The following is a 17,904-nucleotide window of genomic DNA, read 5'->3' on the forward strand; positions in this document are numbered from 1 at the left end:
GCAACCACTTTCCCCCAGGATCACTTCCTAGCTCTTGTTCCCATAAAAATGAAGATTATTCATACCCACTAGGATGGCTAAAAAAAAAAAGATGGACAATAACAAGTGTTGACAAGGATGTGGGAAATTGGAACATTCTCACGCTGCTAGTAGGATTATAAAATGGTGCAGCCACTGTGGAAAACAGACGGGCAATTCCTCAAAAGACTAAACATAGAGTTACCATATGACCCATCAGTTTTACTTCTAGGTATATACCCAAGAGAAACAAGAGAAACATGTCCACACAAAAATTTGTACACTAGTGTTCTTGGCATTATTTACAATAGCCTAAAAATAGAAACAACTGAAGTGTCCATCAATTGATTATTATTTGGCCATAAAAGGAATTAGTTCTGATACATGCTATAACATAGTGAATCTTGAAAACATTAAAACATTGTCTGAGTGAAATAACCCATACACAGAAGGCCACATATTGTACGATTCCACTGATAGGACATATCCAGAATAGCAAACCCATAGAGACAGAAAGTAAATTAGTGGTTGCCAGGGGCTGGAAGTGGAGGCAGGGAATTGAAGAGTGATTGCTAATGAGTACAGGGTTTTGTTTTGGGGTGATGAAAATGTTCTGGAAAAAGAGAGTGGTAATTGTGAATGTACTAAAAACCACTGAATTTTACACTTTAAAAGGGTGGGTTCTATGGTATGTGAATTATACCTCAGTGTGATAGATTAAATTGTATCCCCCCAAGATATGAGTTGCAAATCCTAACCTCTATGCCTGTGGCTGTAATCCCATTTCAGAATGGGTTGTCTTTGTTATGTTAATGAGACAAGATTAGTATAGGGTATTCCTGAGTCAGTCTCTTTTGAGATAATAAAGAGATTAAACAAGCAAGCAAAAGAAGCAGAGATGGGGGAAGAGAGGTGCCAAGCCACATGGAAATTGCCTAGGAGCAGAAGCCCAGAAGAGACAAGAACCTTCCTCCAGAGGTGACAGAGGGAAAGCCTTTCCCTAGAGCCTGCACCGTGAATTTGACTTCTAGCTTCCTAAACTGTGAGAAAATAAATTTCTGCTGGTCAAAGCACTGTTCTAGTAGCCCTAGATAACTAACACAGAATCTGGTACCAGAAAAGGGAGATGCTGCTTTAACAAATATCTACAGTGTGGAAGTGGTTTGGAGTTGGGTAATGAGTAGAGTCTAGAAGAGTTTCAAGGTGCCTAATAGTAAAAGCCTAGATTGCCTTGAGGAGACTGTTGGCAGAAGTATGGACATCAAAGGCAATTCTGGTGAGGGCTCAAAGGAAGTGAGGAGAGCTATAGAGAAAGTCTCTGTCATCTTAGAGAACACATATGGCACCAGGAACAGAACGCTGCTAGAAACGTGGATGTTAGATGTGCTTCTGGGGAGGCTTTAAAGGAAAATGATGGACATGGGATTGGACAGTGGAGGAAAGGCGATGCTTTTTATGCAGTCCAAAGAACCTGTCTGAATTATGTTCAAAGGTTTGGTGGAAGGTAGAACTTGTAGGTGATGAATTGGATATCTGGCTGATGAGATTTCTAAGCAAGATCTTAAAGGGGCCGTGTGGTTTCTCCTTGCCACTTATAGTAAAATGCTAGAGGTAAGAGATGAACTTAAAAGTGAACTGTACAAAATGAAAACAAAACTTAAAGATTTGGAAAATTCTGTTTTTCAAACTAAGGACATGTGTCTGAGAATGTTCGTCAAGGACATGACTACACAGTGTTTCGTTAAAGAGATTAAGCCTGTGACTGATGGATCTAACCAACTACCACAGCAGAAAACCCATCAGCTTAGACTGAACAAGAGAAAAAGAACGCTGTATGCCTCTTGGAATTCTACAAGCAGGAAACAGGCCAAAGGAGCTAAATCTATTGTTCTCTAAGAAAAGAAAAGGATCACTCCTGGAGCAGCTTGGAGATCAGCAGAACTGTTGGTAGGAGCATGGGAAGCAGGTTCTCCTTGGTTTCAAAAGGTGGGGCCATGGTCTTCTGGATCTCAAAGTGTGGGGCCACAGCTTCCTAGGTTTCAAAGAGTCAGATCTTCACCATCTTGGTTCCATAGTGTGGGGCTACCATTAAGGTGTGCCAGGGAATGGATCCACCACCAAAAGCTGAGAGGATGGGGGTGCCATGCCCAAGGGGCAGAAGAATGGGGCCTGCTGGCACCAAGGACATGGGGTCGCCACTCAGATGGACTAGGAGAATGGGGCCGCCCAAAGCGGAGGAAGCAAAGTTGCCATCCCAGAGGGCCTGGAAGGGGGAGCTGAAGCCAAGGGCCGGGGGGCCTCTATCCAGAATCCAGAGAGTGTGGCCAACACCCAGAGTCTGGAGGGCAAGGGCCATCGCCCAGATGGTCCCGAAGAACAGGATTATTTTTAAGCCTTGAGAGCTAACGTAAATTGTTCTACTGAGTTTTGGACTTGCTTGGTGTCTGTTATCCCTTCTTTCCTTCCAATTTCTCCCATTTGTAATGGAAATGTCTACCTTGTGCCTGTTCCACCATTGTACTTTGGGAGCAGATAACTTGTATTCTAGATTTCACAGGTTCACAGATGAAGATGAGTATTGCTTTAGGATAGAATTTAGACTTGGAGTTGATTTAAGACTTTTGGGGTGATGTGATAGGGTGAATGTGTTTTGTGTGTGGCAAGGACATGAATTTTTGGGGTCCAAAGGGTAGAATGTTATGGAATAAATTGTGCTCCCCTCTATGCCTGTGTTATTATCCCATTTGGGAATGGGTGTCTTTGTTATATTAATGAGACAGGATTAGTGTAGCATGTGTTTTGAGTCAATCTCTTTTGAGATATAGAGACTAAACAAGCATGAGAAAGAAGCAGAGATGGGAAAGAGAGATGCCAAGCCACAGGGATATTTCCAAGGAACCGGGAAACAAGCTGAAGAGACAAGGACATTCCCTCAGAGCTGACAGAGACAGAAAGCCTTCCCCTAGAGCCAGTGCCCTGAATTCCGATTCTAGCCTACTAAGCTGTGAGAAAATAAATTTCTGTTCATGTGGTGTTTCTGTTACAGCAGCATAGATAACTAAGGCGCTCAGTATAGCTGTTACACGTATATAAAAATGAAGTCATGGCAGCTGAAGTGAGAGGCCGGTGGTTAGGGGAATCTTGTGCACTGTCCTGCTCTGCAGGTGATTATTTGTGTTGCTTTCATAACTCCAGAGCCTCACGCCACTGTATTTTAATATGTGTTTACTCACAAGTAAGGCACCATACCCGCACCTGGGATCCAAAGGGGCGTCAGACGTGGTCCCTGTCTTGCTGGCCCCAGTCCAGCTGTAGTAGAATTCCCCGTATCAGAGAGGGGACCATGGGACCAGTGTGGCCACGAAGGGCCTCAGGAATTCAGGGAGCTGTCAGGAAGTCTCTAAGAAGGACGTAGCACTTGAACCAGGCCAGGCTCAAGTAGAAGCAGAGAGAAGGGAAAAGACAACCCTGCCCAAATGTCGAATGATTTAGCCCGGCTTCTTGGGCCCTTGGCTTTGCCTTTGTCTTATCATCTGGAACAGGGGCCAGCAAACTTTTTCTGTAGAGAGTCAGAGAGTAGGTATTTTAGCCTTGGCAGGCCATATGGTCTCTGTCACAACTACTCAGCTCTGCCAAAGTAGCCCCAAAGCAGCCAGAGACAATGTGTAAATGAATGTGCATGGCTGTGTCCCAATGAAACATTATTTTCAGAAACATGGTGTGCCAAATTTGGCCTGCAGGCCATAGTTTGCCATCCCCTGATCTTTAAGAAGAATTTTTCTTTCTTGTGTATCCTTATAAACTTGTTTGTTCTCTCTACACAAGGCGTGTCCCTGCCAACCCCATTTATGATTATCAGACCCTATTCTGGAAAAGCAGATCTCCCAGACCCTCTGCTTCCTCTTGGGAGTCTCAACTGAACGAAGAGTTGGAAAGCACCTACCTCTGCATCCTCCAGTTCCAGCCCAGTGATCCCAAGGTTTTCCAGCTCCCTCCTCATCCTCATGCTGCATTTTAAGCTGAAGTTATGCTTTTCCACCCCATTTTTGCCTTCGCTCCTAAGGGAGACATGCAGATGCTAGTACTGACCCTGTGCTTGGAGCCCCAGGGGGCTGCCTGTATTTAGGATAGAGCCTCCTGCTCTCTGTTTTATAAGTTCATGCAGATGTGGGCCTGAGACCTGTGTCTTTCCTGCCCCTGGTTGTAGGCATACCCTGAGGTTCTGGAATGCTGCCTTTTTCGATGCTGTTCATTGTGAGAGGAGAAAGCGGTCTCCCACCACCAGGTAGGAGCCAAGTGAGGTCTGCTTGGCCTCAGGAAAGAGGACCAGGGAGTGGCTCTATTTTCCCGTTTCTGAAGAGGAAGCAGAAGAATGGTTGAGTCAATGTGTACCTATTTTCCTTCAACCTCTCTTAGCCCTGGTGCCCTGCAAGCTGCCTGAGGGTCCTGGGAGCGCGCAGCTTGGTGGGTGGGGGAATCGCTTGCATGAGCGCTTTCTGTCCTGGGCACTGGCATGACGTGGCCTGACCCTCCTGGAAAATGCATAGTACCACCGAATGAGCCATCAGGACCCCCAGACCCCTTGCTTACCTGCTGTGTGATGTCAGAACCCCAAGGTAGCCCCTGCAGCAGAACCCTTGGCGGGGAGGGAGGGGGGTGCTGGTGGCCACCCAGACTTTGCTTTTGAGGGAACTTTCAGTTTGTCCATGTTCTTTCCAGCCTCACCAGAGTCGTTTGGCCACGTGAGAATACCCCTTTGTAAGCCCTCTCCAAAAAGTATGTGGTGGCAGGGAAGTGTGGGCATTTATGCCCATGTGGGTTGCTTGGTTCTCTCTCTGGCCATAGCAAGAGAAGACGCCCTCCACTGTGTCACGTGGCAGTGAGTAAGGGAACAGTGGGGAGAGCCAGGCTGGACAGGGCCACCCTGGGTCCCCTTCTTGATCCCACCTACTGTGTGGCTTTGAAGAGTCTCTGAGCCTCACAGAGCCTCAGTTTCCCCGTGAATAAAATGAAGCCCCTCCTCCAACACGGGAGATCCCTTCATCTTTCTCCTTGGCAGGAGAGAAAGCGGATGACTGCCCTTTGCATTAAAGACCTTAGGATGCCAAAATTTGGGAGCATCTTAAGTGAACTTTCTTCTAGATGGCAGTTAATGCCCTCACGGGGATGAAGTATTGGGGTGGGAAAGACGCTGAGACTCTATCCCAAAGGACTCTAGAGAGAGAATGATGCACTCTGCAGGATAAAGAGGAAAAAAATCTCAGAAATGCTCAGATGCTCATAGGCCAGTGGGGTTTTGCTCCTGTTTAGTTTTCACACACCTAGAAAGCACATTTATTTCAGATCCCCGCCTCCCTCTGTCTCTCTCCCTGCCTATGGTGCTCTCGCCCCTTCACCTGTTCTCTTTTCCATCACATATCTCGCATGACTTTGACATGTTCTTTGTTTACCTGTTTCTGCTGCCGCTCCAGAGGGAAGGCTGGAGAGGAGGAGGAGAAGAGGTGTGTGTGTCCCCGTGACTTCGTTCCATTTTACAGTGCTGTGGGGTCACTTGAGGGCCACAGAGTGTGGGGGCAGTGTGTGGGAACCACTGCAGATGGCAGAGCCCAAGCATGGACATCCGGTGCATCTGGTGGTGCTGGGGTCCCTGGGGGGCCGTTGCAATGGCTCAGGCAGGGTGGAAGCATCCCAAAGCCAGAGCACCTGGAAATAAGTCAGAAATCACGTATGACTCCTGGGTCTAATGGGAAACACAGGGCAATTCAGAGGGGGAGAGCACGTGACGGTGGGGGAGTCTGCTTCTGGTTTGAGCCAGTCTGGCTCTCAGCCAGCCACTCCCACCCCCCCCGACCCCCCCCCCACCGCCCCAAGCAACCCTCTCAGCTAGACCTCAGCCTCTGTGATCTCACACTTGGTCAGGGGAGCCACAGTGATGGTGCGATGGGGCCAGAGGGAGGATGGCTATTCGCTTCTTCCAGTCATGTGGTGATGTGGGATTTACGGGGGGACGGGGGGAGGGCCCTTTCAAGACAAGGCCCTAGAATGGAGTAGTTTCCTGTGAGCCCACAGCAGGGTCTGACTGCCCTGGGAGTGGAGGGAGGCCATGCCCCAAGAGTAGGGGCTTTAGAATCCTATGTGGTGATGTGTTTGCCCACATAGACCAAGTAAACTGTGGAGGATGGGACTGAAGTGGGGAGAACAGTTCATGTCCAGGTATTTTGGAATCGTTAATGTTTAGAGCTAAAGACTTGGTGAATGAATCAAGGAAAGTGGAAAAGAACTCAAACTTTATTAAAAATATATGTATATATAATATAACGTCTTGTAAAAGTGGCTTTCCAACTACCTCTCCCCACCCAGCCCCACACAAGCACAAAGTTCCTCCATGTTCTTCATGAGACCACTAAACATTGATAGGGAACAAGGAAAGAGAACTGCCCAAAGCGAATCTTTTCTGAGTAGTTTTGGGTTCTGACACGTTAGTGGGGCAGGCGCAAGCCCCCCACATGTCTTAAGCTAATGCCAGTAAAAGTGATAGCTTCTCCCCGCCTAGTGTGCCATGGACATGGTTACGAGGGCCTCCTTCTTCACAAGTGTTTGCTCTTCAAAGGGGCAAAAAAATACCTGTCCACCAGTCAAAAGAGTTCTAAGTGAGGGAAGAAGTTAATTCTACACTGTTGTTAGAGAATCTTGGCTTATCCTCCTAAATATTAGATATCCTTTGTAATCTACTTTTAGAGTTAAAGACCTGCCAATTCAAATTATAGCTTCTATTACAACGATTTGTTTTTCAGTGATAGTTTCGTGAAGCATGCCTCCTGTAATCAGTGATGTATTTGTAGTGCTTATTGTTACTTCCTACATAGCCTTTTCATGGTTATGTCTTAAAAGGAGCATTTAGGTATAGTAAATACCTCCTTAAAAAAAAAACAAAAAACCAAGTCCCCACAATCTACCTGGGTGTTACTGGGATTAACCAGTCTTCCAGGAACAAAGCTTCTTAGCCCAGCTAGCCTTGGCCCAAAGAGGAATGAGACTGTCTTCCAGGTGATCAGTGGTGCTGACTGACGGGAGGGGCAGCTGTCCTGGGCCCGGCCGAGCCCCCTTGGCCTCACAGGCCTCCTGTCCTGAGAGCAGAAGTCGCCTGACTGCACATGGTCCCATGCAGTCTTCACATCTCTGACCTGCCCCGAGACAACCGCAAGTGCCCCCAAGCCTCACCCAAAGAGCAGGGCAAGTGTTCCTTCAGCATCGGCAGGGGTTAGGTGAGGAAGAGGGGGTGAACCCAGTTTCCCAGTCAAGCTCCTGCCTCCAACATTATTTCTCTTTTTGGGTAACACCTACTGACAAGATGCCATTTCATGAAATCTCTGTGAGGTTTCCCTTTTAGCAAGCTCTTGGTCACATCCAAATTTCCACTTTGGCAATTTAGACCCACGTTCGGTCCACTATGTGGTATTAGACCTTGCACAGTATTGGACGTTGAACTCAGATTTAAGGAACTGATTTGATTGTAGGCATCGCTGGACTCTGCTAATTGATAATGACCCTCCACCTCTTTCTGCAGAGGTCAGGGTAAATGTGCCAGCTGGAGTTCTAGCCAAAGCAAGAAAGAGATTCGCTTCCTCACCAGGGCCAGGAGCAGTGGGGGCTGGGCTACTACACACCACTGAGGGGGCTGCTCCCTAGGGGTCTGGGGTTGTGAGCACCCAGCCTGCACGGCCATGTGCAGCAACCCTGATGGAGGTGCAGGAATATGTGTGCCTGTACAATCCTAAGGGCGAATATGGGGGAAGAGGATGGGAAGGGAAAATGGGATGGGACTTAGCAAAGCAACAGGAAGTACATTCTTGGTATTTTTGTACGTTATTATGTCATCATCATGATGAGACTGGCAGTGATGCCCCCCACCACCGTCACGCCCCTCATGTCCTGTGCACCCCCACCCCCCCGCCAAACTGCAGCAGCACTAGTGACATCCCGTGGGCCAGGAAGGTGGAGATGAGTTAAGAATTTATGTTCTTTTGTTCTGTTTCTCTTCCTCTGGCTTCTCCATTATCCCCAGCCCCTCATTCCCTCATACTCTCTATTCTCTTGCTTTTCTTTTATCTTTGTCTTAACCTTTTTTCAGTAAGCCTCACCCATTTGGAGTTTTGTTAAAATGAACTGCAGTGTCTGCCCTGCTCCTGTGCATAGACACAGTGTCCTTTGGGTTCCCAGGGGACTGGGTGTTTGTCATTACATCAAGGAAGGTGCAGGAGTGGAGATGGCCCACAGTTGCACTTGAGAAGAGGACGAGAAGGCACTCCTATTTGTGCTGGTCCACTGCAGTGAGCTGATGGAGGAAGCACTATAACTCAGGGCAGCATTACCTCTCCTCGTGGAAATGCTGAGAATTCACACTGCTCCCTCTAAGCCTGAGAAAGGCGCATGCTCCACCTAGCACTCTCCCCACCCCAAATCCTCTGCTCTTTAGTGTCTCTCCACCACAAACATAAAGTCAAATTAGTTCTTCAGAAAGTCTCCCTGTTAGGGCCTTCAACCATGACACCACCCACAGAGACCGTTGATTTCTCGGTGGGGTTTCAGCACTGTGTTCTAGAGTCTCTGTGGCAGACCCGGAATGACTGTTCACAGAGGCCTAGCGTGAACAGTGTAGATTTCACCCATGTTATCAGGGCTAGGGCGACAGGGTAGACAGTAGGCATCAACCGAGAAAGCTGTGAGAAGGGTAAGGACAGAGTCCTCTGCTTAATAGAAGGGAAATGAAATGTAGCCGGCAGAGCCCTTCCAGCTTCCCCTGGCTTCTGGCTTCCTTGACCCTGCAGCTGGGACCAGGGATGCAGCATGTGACCATATAGTCAGACCATACCAAAGAGCCAGCAAGGCCTGGAGACAGAGGTGCAAAGCTGAGAGCCTTCTCCCAGGTTCTCGAACTCCAGTCACTGTGTGCCCTGGGCAGGTTCCTTTCCTCTCTGGAGGCTTCACTTCTGTGAAATGGGGCCATTACCTTCTGTCCTTCAACCCAGAGATAAGGACATAGGTGGTTGTGTTGCTGTTTTTTAAAGAATGTTTTGGCAACCTCCGAGTACAGATCCTCTCCTGGCCAGTGGAGAGCATGTTAGCGTTTGGATCTCTGTGTCTTAGAAAGAATGAAGTAAGACTGTATTTGGGCACTTTGGACAAATGTCAGACAAGTTCTTGTGGCTTTGTGTAAAAGCACAATGAACCCCTCTTTCTGGGCTGATGCTTTTGCACCCATAAATCGGGCCAGGGTGAGTGGTAGGCGCAGGGGCATTCCTTGAACACCCCTGTCCTTTCACTCTTGTGCCTGCAGGGAGAAGTGGTGCCACATGACCCAGGAGGAGCGTGATGACAGCCTGCGGTTCAATGAGAACATCACCTTTGGACAGCTGGGGTAAGGGCCAGCGAGGCCACAGCCAGACCTGTGCTCCTTCCCGATCAGGCCCCACACCTCACTGAGCATCACAGGACTCCCTGTTCAGAATTAGAATGCTGGCAGGCAGCGTTGAGGCACTGTGGGCCACCTGATGGAATTTCCTGTGGGGCTCACGTGGGGGCATGGGCAGCATACAGGATGGATGGGGAGCGAGGCCACCCTCAACCTGCCTCTCTGGCACAGGAGTCTCAAGTACAGGAGGTGTCTCTCCATCCGGACTTTCTGTGTCAGCCGTCCCTTATAATGGAACACGCTGGTGACACGATGTCACTAGTCACGATGTGTTTATTCTGAAACTGCTCAGAAGCATATACTTAATTACATTTGGCCTTAATTCCAGCTCCTAATTAATGCAGCCTCCTAACATAGCACCTGGTGGCGGGTGGTTTTGCACTGAGAGTTGTTGGCTAGCTAATTAGTTAACAATTTATTTTTATTTGCTGCTAACAACTTTGGGCAGCTGCATGTTGGGCATCCTGGGGGAAAGGGCCCAGCTTCCCGGGTCCCCTCTCCCTGGGAGGCAGGTGGGCAATGGCTGATGGGTGTTTTTCCCCCAGCACATTCATGCACAACATGTTGGCTTTTGGACTGAACAAGAAGCTGTGCAATGACTTTCTGAAGAAGCAGGCCGTGATCGGAAACTTGGACGAAGGTGAGAGTTCTGGTGGCCAGAGACAGGCAGGCTAGAATGTTAGGTACAGATGCTGTGTATCCTGGAGTTGCCCACCCTGCTCAAAACAACGCATCTATTTTAACTAGAAATGTGACGTTAAGCTATTTGGTTGATCCTGATTACTCCTCTCTTTCCCTCTCAGTACCAGTTGCCATCCAGTCAACGCCAATTCATGGCAACCCCATGTGTGTCAGAATAGATCTGTGCTATCATAGTTTTTCAGTGTCTGGTCTTTCGGAAATAGATCATCAGGACTTCCTTCCTAGGCAGCTCTCGGTGGACTCGAACATCCAACCTTTTGGTTAGCAGCCAAGCACGTTAACCATTTGCACCACCCAGGGACTCCTCTCTTTCCCTATGTCTACTTAAATGCTTAGAACACTTCTCATTCTATTTGGAAAACCATTTTTGCTAAATTCACCAAGGGTGGTGTGGGAGGAGCTTGCTCCCTCAGTGTTTACAAACAGGGCCAAAAGTAAACATGCCATTCAGGCTCAGGCTCTGAACTTGTATATAGCCAAACTCTGGCCATAAAATGCCCCACCTTCTAAATGGCTCTAAATGAGAGCCCCCAGCAGGAGGAAGAAGGGAGGTAGGGAGGGAATTGAGATTTTTCTAGAATCTCTGGTTTCTATAACAAAAGGGAGTTCATTGCCGAGGTCAGCTTCCCAAATCCATGGAAACCTTTATGCATTATCCCAAACCAAATGACTCGCGCCGTCAACCCGTACTCGTGGCGACCCCGTGTGTGTCAGAGTAGAGCTGTACTCCATTGGTTTTTTTTTTTTTTTTTTTAATTATGGTGGAAATATATGCAGCGAAACATTCACTAATTCAACAGTTTCTCCGTGAATAATTCAGTGGCTGCACCCTTCCTGTCCTGCAGCCATTCCCACTAGCCTTTTCTGGACGATTCCACCGCCATTAACAAAACTTCAGTGCCACTCAGGCACAATCTCCCTCTGCTTCCCCCTCCAGCCCCTGGTAACCATGAATAACCTTCCGTTTCTAATCTTGCTTACTTCATGTAAGTGAGATCATACAGAATCTGCCCTTTTGCAACCGACTTATTTCACTCAGCATGACGTTTTCAAGGTTCATCCATGTCGTCACGTGCATCAAAACTTCATTTCTGTTTATGACCGAGTAGTATTCCAGGGTATGTATGTACCACGTTTGGTTTATTCAGTCTTCTGTTGGTGGACATTTAGGTTGTTTCTACCTTTTGGCTATTGTGAAAACTGCTGCAATGAACACTGGTGTACAGGTTTCTGTTTGTGTCCCTGCCTTCACTTCTGCTAGGTATATACCTAGGATTGGGATTGCTGGGTCACAGAGTAGTTCTGTGTTCAAGTTTCTGAGGAACCACCAAACTGTTTTCCACAGCAGCTGCACCATTTGACATTCCCATCAGCAATACACAAGGGCTCCAGTTTCTCCACAACTTCACCAACACCTGTTTTCTTTTTTTTCTTTCATCATTGCCATTCTAACAGAGGTGGGGGTGAGGTATTATCTCATTGTGATTTTGGTTTGCATCTCCCTAATGGCTAATGAGGAACCCTGGTGGTACAGTGGTTAAAGCACTCTGCTGGTAACTGAAAAGTTGGCGTTCGAACCCACCAGCCACTCCATGGGAGAAAGATGTGGCAATCTGCCTCCGTAAAGATTTACAGCCTTGGAAACCCTATGAGGCAGTTCTGCTCTATCCTGTAGGGTCACCATGAGTTGGCGTTAACTTGACAGCCATGGGTAATGGCTAATATCACATCGTCTGTGACATCATCTGTATGCAAACATGTGTCCCTGATTCCCAGGAACCCAGGGAACTCAAGTTCATGCCTGACATCCATTGTGTTGGTAAACGGAGGCTCTGCATTAACCTACCATGTTGCGGTTCAGCCCTGCCCATGATACTTGGCAGACAGGGATGCCCGGGGTTGCCCGGGGAAGCAGCATGAGTAAGTGAGATGCCTGCACTCACCACTCCTTGTGAGACCCCTGATTTGCAGCAGCCTCTTGTCAGAAGAGCAGGACAGACTTGTCTGCCTAGCAATCTTCTGAGAAATAACACTGTTTTCTCTTCCAGAGCAGTACAAGCTGCTCAGTGATCACATTGAGCAGATGGCCATTGAGTAGCCCACAGGAGGCTGCCCCACGGCACCCACCACGGAGGACTGAGGGTGCACGCCACTCTCCCAGGACCAGCGACTGGCTGTCATCCTCGATAACCCTGCATGACATCAGCAGTGCCCAGAGCCGCCCCGCTGCCCTAGAACAAGCCATTAGAAGAACCTGGTGGCCATCCTTACCTCTCCCCGCTGCCTGTGTCTGCTCCCCATCTGTGTGCCAAGTGCCCCTTGAACTATACGGCAAAAGCCGAGGTGGCCGCACCGGAGTATCAGCCTTGTGAGATGAGGGAAGGAGGGGGGAGGCATGCCGCCCCAGCCTCCTGCTGACCTTGCTGGAGAGACTGTGCCATGGAGAGGGCTGGTGGGCTCAGGATGTAAGTGAGGGCGGGTGCCAGAGGAGGGCAGGAGCTGCCCAGCATGCAGCAGTCACATGGAGGCAGGTGCTGTCAGTCATGGCTGAAGACCTAGGACCCCACCTTGGGGTGTGGGCCACCTAATCCACACAGACCCCTGGGGGAGCTGGGGAGAGAGTGTTGACCCTTTCAGTGTTGATCCTTGGCAGGTACTTGCTCTTCCCTGTAGGACAGGAACCGGGAGTCACAGGAAGCTCGAGGAGAGAAACTCCTTCTATTTTAAATAGGGAAAGACCGTGAGAGGATGCAGCAGTGAGACCTGGCCCCAACTAGACGACATTCTGAGCAAGAGCCAGACCGGGAACATAACAGGATTCATGTGGCATCAGCCATGTGAGATGCACTTGGTCAGCCAGCAGCTTCCTTTTGAAGCCAAGAAACTTCTGCAGCTCCCCAGGAGAAGCAGGGTCTTCTGTCCTGTGCAAGCGACACAGGAAAGAGGTTTCTTTAGAAGCTGAAAGACAGTGCCCTTCCTAAAACCAGACAGTGCTGCTTTTTATTTCTAAAAGGACCAAAAAGTCCACGCTCAGGGTTACACTGACAGAGGCAGGGCGGCAGGGAGTGACTGCCCACAGCTCGTCATCGAGTGCATCCTTCACCTGAAGCCTGAGCACTGGACACCTCCACCCGCAGCCCCCGGAAGGCGCAGCCGTGCGGTGACCACTCTCCTCCATGCTCTGCTGATAGTCCCTTCACCTCATCTCAGTGCCTGGGGCTTGTCCCAGCCACACCAGTCAGAGGGGCTGGCGTCCAGGTTACCAGCACCAGGCCTGCTGGCTCCCCAGCCTGCGCCCACCATGTAAATACTCCTTCTGCGTGCTGCCCTGAGTCTTCTGACCTTGGAATAGGCCATGAGGCGCTCTCCTCCCCCTACCTCCCCCTTTCTCCCTCCCACTTACTCTACTTTCAATCGAATTAAATCAGTGTTTTATCTGGATGCTGACACTCCCTTACCCAGCTGGTGCTCAGCGGGGAGGAACAGGAGGTGGTGGCGTTCTGGAGCGCATGTTTTGGGCGTTTGGTGACGGGAAGTATGGCTGATCTGAGCGCACACATGTAGAATGCTGCCTACCCAGAGAACAGGGTTGGAACTTTGGAGGTGAGGCTCATTTTTACTGACAGTGCCAGGCGTGTGCCTGTGTATTTCAGCCTACCTACAACGCCACTAAGCACGGGTGGTAGTGTGCTTCTTGTAGGTGAGGAAGATCCCAGAGGATGGAGTCCCCATTATTAGGCCCCCAAATCGTGATGTCTCCACTGAATGGGTTTTAGAGAAACAATAGCAAGTTAATGGGTGTGCAGGCCCCTCCTCTCTGATGCCTCCTTCGGGATAACGCATTTAACCATCCCCAGTGCCCCATGCTAACTTCCCTCCTCTATAAACTTAAGGGCCGGCTGAGTGCTCTGTCAAAGCCTGCAGAGCTGATGATAGGCCCCCCTCCTTTGCTGTCTTGTGGTCAGATTAGTTATAGTTTTAGTAGTTACTAAAATGCATTAAGACATTAAGGTGCCCAAAAGACTTATCCTTGTATATATAAGATTTTTGTATATGAGTTTTGATTTAGTCTGACTTCCAGAGAGAAAAATAGATTCCGAGACCCTGTCCAGGACTGCTAGAAAGCCCCTGGTTCCTGCTTCTCTGGGATGGGTTGAGCTGGGGCTGGCACAGCCTTTCAAAGGAAGTACAGCTTTGACTTCTTTTGGCTTTTCCAAGCACTTTAAGGCAATTTCTGACCTTCAAATGTGATCTTGATACTCAATTTTTTTTTTTTTCTGTCTAGACTTCTTGAAGTAGCAATTTAAAGTGGAAGAAAGGTTTCGTTTTGTTTTTCACCCCTCTCGCTCCTTGTTTTTATAGATCTAGCTGAGTCGGAATCGACTCGACGGCACTGGGTTGTTTGGGTTTGGGAGCTCCTAAAGGTTGAAGTGAATCTGACTCCTAGAAGTATTGCCTGTTTTGCTAAGCCCCAGCCAGGAAAGCTACCACAGAGAGCCTGGCCCTGTGATGGGGACAGTGAGGCAGGAGGTGACACTGCCTGCTCTTTCCTCTTCTGGCAGCAGCTCTGGCTCTGGAAGTGCCTCTGGCCACTATCCCTGGGAAGGGCGTAAAGTTCCTAGAAGAAGATTGACAGCTTGCCTCTCTCCTCCCTGCAACCTTGTCTCTTCACTCCAGGCCCCACCAGAGCAGAAATGAGGGCCTACCCTGTGGGCAAGCACAGAGACTCCAGAAACACTCAGTTTTGTGGTCCAGGTGCAGAGATTTCACATCTGTGTGTACAGCAAGGACACAGTGTTGTAGGATAAAACATAGCACTCCCTGTAAATGCAGAACTTCAGGCCCCAATGCAGGAAACTTCAGGTGATATCCAAGAAGAAACCTTTCCAGTCCTAGCAGGTAGTGTCCAAAGCCAGGGGCTGTCCTTAGTGGTGATGGTTCCGATTTTCTACTGTGTGACCTTCAGGGCTGTGAGAATCCCAGCGAGCCAAATCCAGAGAATTCTCTCAAATTAAAAGTTTCCTGCTTTGGAAACAGTGTGATGTTTAGATGTGGCTTTTTTTTTTTTATGTTTTTAGCCTTTGTTATAGTTTTAGCAATCTTGATAGATGTTTAAAAGGGGCTTTGTTACTCTCCAGATTGCAGCTCTGTGTGTGTGTTTATTTGTCCAATGAAATGGAGTAGACTATGATTTCCTATTGCCAAAAAAGTGGGCTGAAGAGCTATGAAATTACAAAAAGAGGGTTTGGAAGATGGGTCCGGTTCCTGCGTTCTGTCCCCAGATTAAAACCCTAGATGTTCAGGTTGATTCAGGGAGCACACGCTGGATTTAAAACCAGCGCCACATCCCAGACAGAGGTACCCAGCCACCACCCCCACCCACTGCCTTGCCTTCTACTTCTCTCCTCTCCTTGAGTTAAAACCAAGTGGTCCCTACAACTCACTTCTTCCAGCCCCTTGGACTGTGGAGGTCATTCACGCAAACAGAGGCAGTAGCTCCAGGGTTTGCTTTTCAGTGGACAGTGTCGTGTAGGTTAATTTATCTCACCTGGGCCATCAGGTACTCCGGCTTCCTCATGTGAGAATGTGCCCAGAGTTCACACCACAGAGGAGTTTACAGAAGGTTCTGGTCTAACCCAGTTACCTCAACCAGAAGCTCAGAGTCCTGAGCCACAAGCCTGGCCTTCATGGGTTACAGCACGCTAACTATTTGGCCTACGTGGTTAGGTCACTTTATTACCAAATTACCTACGGCTTCAGATAACCGGGCAGCCAGGGAGCCAACTAGTTTGCCAAGAACAGTGGAGAGCTTGGGAGAAAAGGACTTAAAAAAGGTAGGGGTTTATTTTTCCACAAGGGAGAAGGGAGGGGCACCCTTCCCAGGAGGTGGGTGGAGGCCAGCCCAAGGGCAGGTGGGTGGTCTGAGACAGGTCTCTTCACTCCACTTCTTCAGGTCTCTCCAGACCCCTCGAGCTCCCCTCTCCCGCCTACCTAGCCATTTATTTCTGCTCAACTCTTTGTCTTATGACTCGGTTGTTTCACCCACTATTCCTGTAAACTGCTTATTAATTTTTATGATTCTTGGAGACACATTCCACTTGAAAGCTTTCAGCTGAGTTTACAGCAAAGGGGAAACAATTCCCTTTTGACTAGAAATGCTCCTAATTGACAAATGTTCTATGTTCGGGCTTTAGCCAGACGCAGGGCTTGTAGTCACTAACTGCAGGGCCATTGGCCCAGGGCATTCTTGTTTCCATGTGGCTGGGAAGAGGAAGGCACTGCTCACTGCCAGTGGATGAGCTCTTTCCAGGTTGTTCATCCCAGAGAATATACTCAACATTAATCCCATTCTCAGCACCATTCAGTCTTTGATTCAGAAGGCCAGGTACCCTTGCTGTGTCTAGGCAAGTATCTTGTATTCCTGGGGTTCAGCACCACAGGGACCAGCTCAGACTCCCCAAGAGTGAGAGGTACCCCAGGACCCGCTCTGTTCCCTGGGGAACAGGGAGCCACATGCACTGCCAGCCTTGGTTGGTTTCAGGCCAGTGTCCCCGATTTGGCCAGCCTGTGGGAGCTCCAAAGAGGAGATGAAGAAGAGAGCTCAGGAGGGGGACCCTACTGATGCAAAGTGGTGTCTGGGGGACTCAGGTGTTCTCAGGGTTTACATGGGGCCGTGCTTCCACTGGGGCTTCTTTAATCATGTTACTTGTGCCATTGGTAATGGTCATATTACCATAACCATTACTCTTGCAGTGGTTACTGTTAGAAGGGGAAATTTCCAGTAGAATGAGAACCCCCTCGGTTTGCCCATCTCCCCTCACTTCCACACACACCTCCTCCCGGACATCTGTGCAATCCAGTGAGCACCCAGATCTGGGCCTCACTGCAGAGGCACGCCTGGAGCCCGGGGATCTGGAGCACTTTCAGCTACACGATAAGGAATTTTGCACTTTAACTAGAAAGAAGATTCTTATTGTTAATCCCGTTGGCATTGAGCTAGAAGGGGGCAGGGGGCTGTCCCCGGTCCCTCCTAGTTCTAAACAAATGGGCTTATGGAAAAGAGAAAGAGGAAACACACGTTGGGCCCCCATCCCTACGCAGGACGATGGGATGGAAGGTATCTATTGCAGATGAGGAGCTTTGAATCAGGGATGGATTCCGATCTCATAGAATTCTGTGTTCTTTCCTTTGCAAGTGACAGGATCACTGTCAGTTCAGCTGTTGGGAAGGAAGTGAGGGAAGGGGACAGCTCAGTAAGGTCAGGATCCCAGCCTGAGGACTGTCCCTTGGAGTCTTCCAGGTGGACACCTTGAGAAAGGTGAGTCAAACATTTGAACTCTGGGTAATGCTAGGAATTGAAACAATATGTACATACCCGCTTAAAATCCAAAACTAAACCCACTGCCGACAAGTTGATTCCAACTCATAGAGACCCTACAGGACAGAGTAGAACTGCCCCATAGAGTTTCCGAGGCTATAAACCTTTATGAAAACAGACTGCCACATCTTTCTCCCACAGAGCATCTGGTGGGTTCGAACCGCTAACCTTTTGGATGGCAGCCAAGCGCTTTAACCAGTGCACCGTCACGGCTCCCTGCATACCCCTTGGAACATGTGAATGTCAGAAAGTGGTTCATCTGCTACCTGTGTTGTAAATCGTGGTTTCTGTCGAGGCTTTCAGGGCTGTTTGACATCTGTACATTCTGTTTTCT

At 48.9% G+C, this 17,904-nt stretch overlaps 1 protein-coding gene across 3 annotated transcripts in view; it reads left to right on the forward strand.

Moving 5' to 3' along the window:
- KIAA0513 (KIAA0513 ortholog) overlaps positions 1 to 15,331 on the forward strand; it is a 79,996-nt gene extending 64,665 nt beyond the window's left edge. For 2 of the 3 annotated variants that reach the window (XM_049863962.1, XM_049863961.1), the window contains exons 9-12: positions 4,226 to 4,303; positions 9,356 to 9,436; positions 10,036 to 10,130; positions 12,241 to 15,331. In XM_049863962.1, coding sequence (XP_049719919.1) covers positions 4,226 to 4,303; positions 9,356 to 9,436; positions 10,036 to 10,130; positions 12,241 to 12,290 — 304 coding nt within the window. In that variant the 3' untranslated portion in view covers positions 12,291 to 15,331. Of the gene's footprint in view, positions 1 to 4,225; positions 4,304 to 5,489; positions 5,520 to 9,355; positions 9,437 to 10,035; positions 10,131 to 12,240 lie in introns of all 3 variants that reach the window. The other variant, XM_049863963.1, reaches the window with a different exon arrangement.
- The last annotated feature ends 2,573 nt before the right edge of the window (positions 15,332 to 17,904 follow it).

This window comes from Elephas maximus, chromosome 21 (assembly GCF_024166365.1).
Source record: "Elephas maximus indicus isolate mEleMax1 chromosome 21, mEleMax1 primary haplotype, whole genome shotgun sequence".
Taxonomy (NCBI): Eukaryota; Metazoa; Chordata; class Mammalia; order Proboscidea; family Elephantidae; genus Elephas; species Elephas maximus.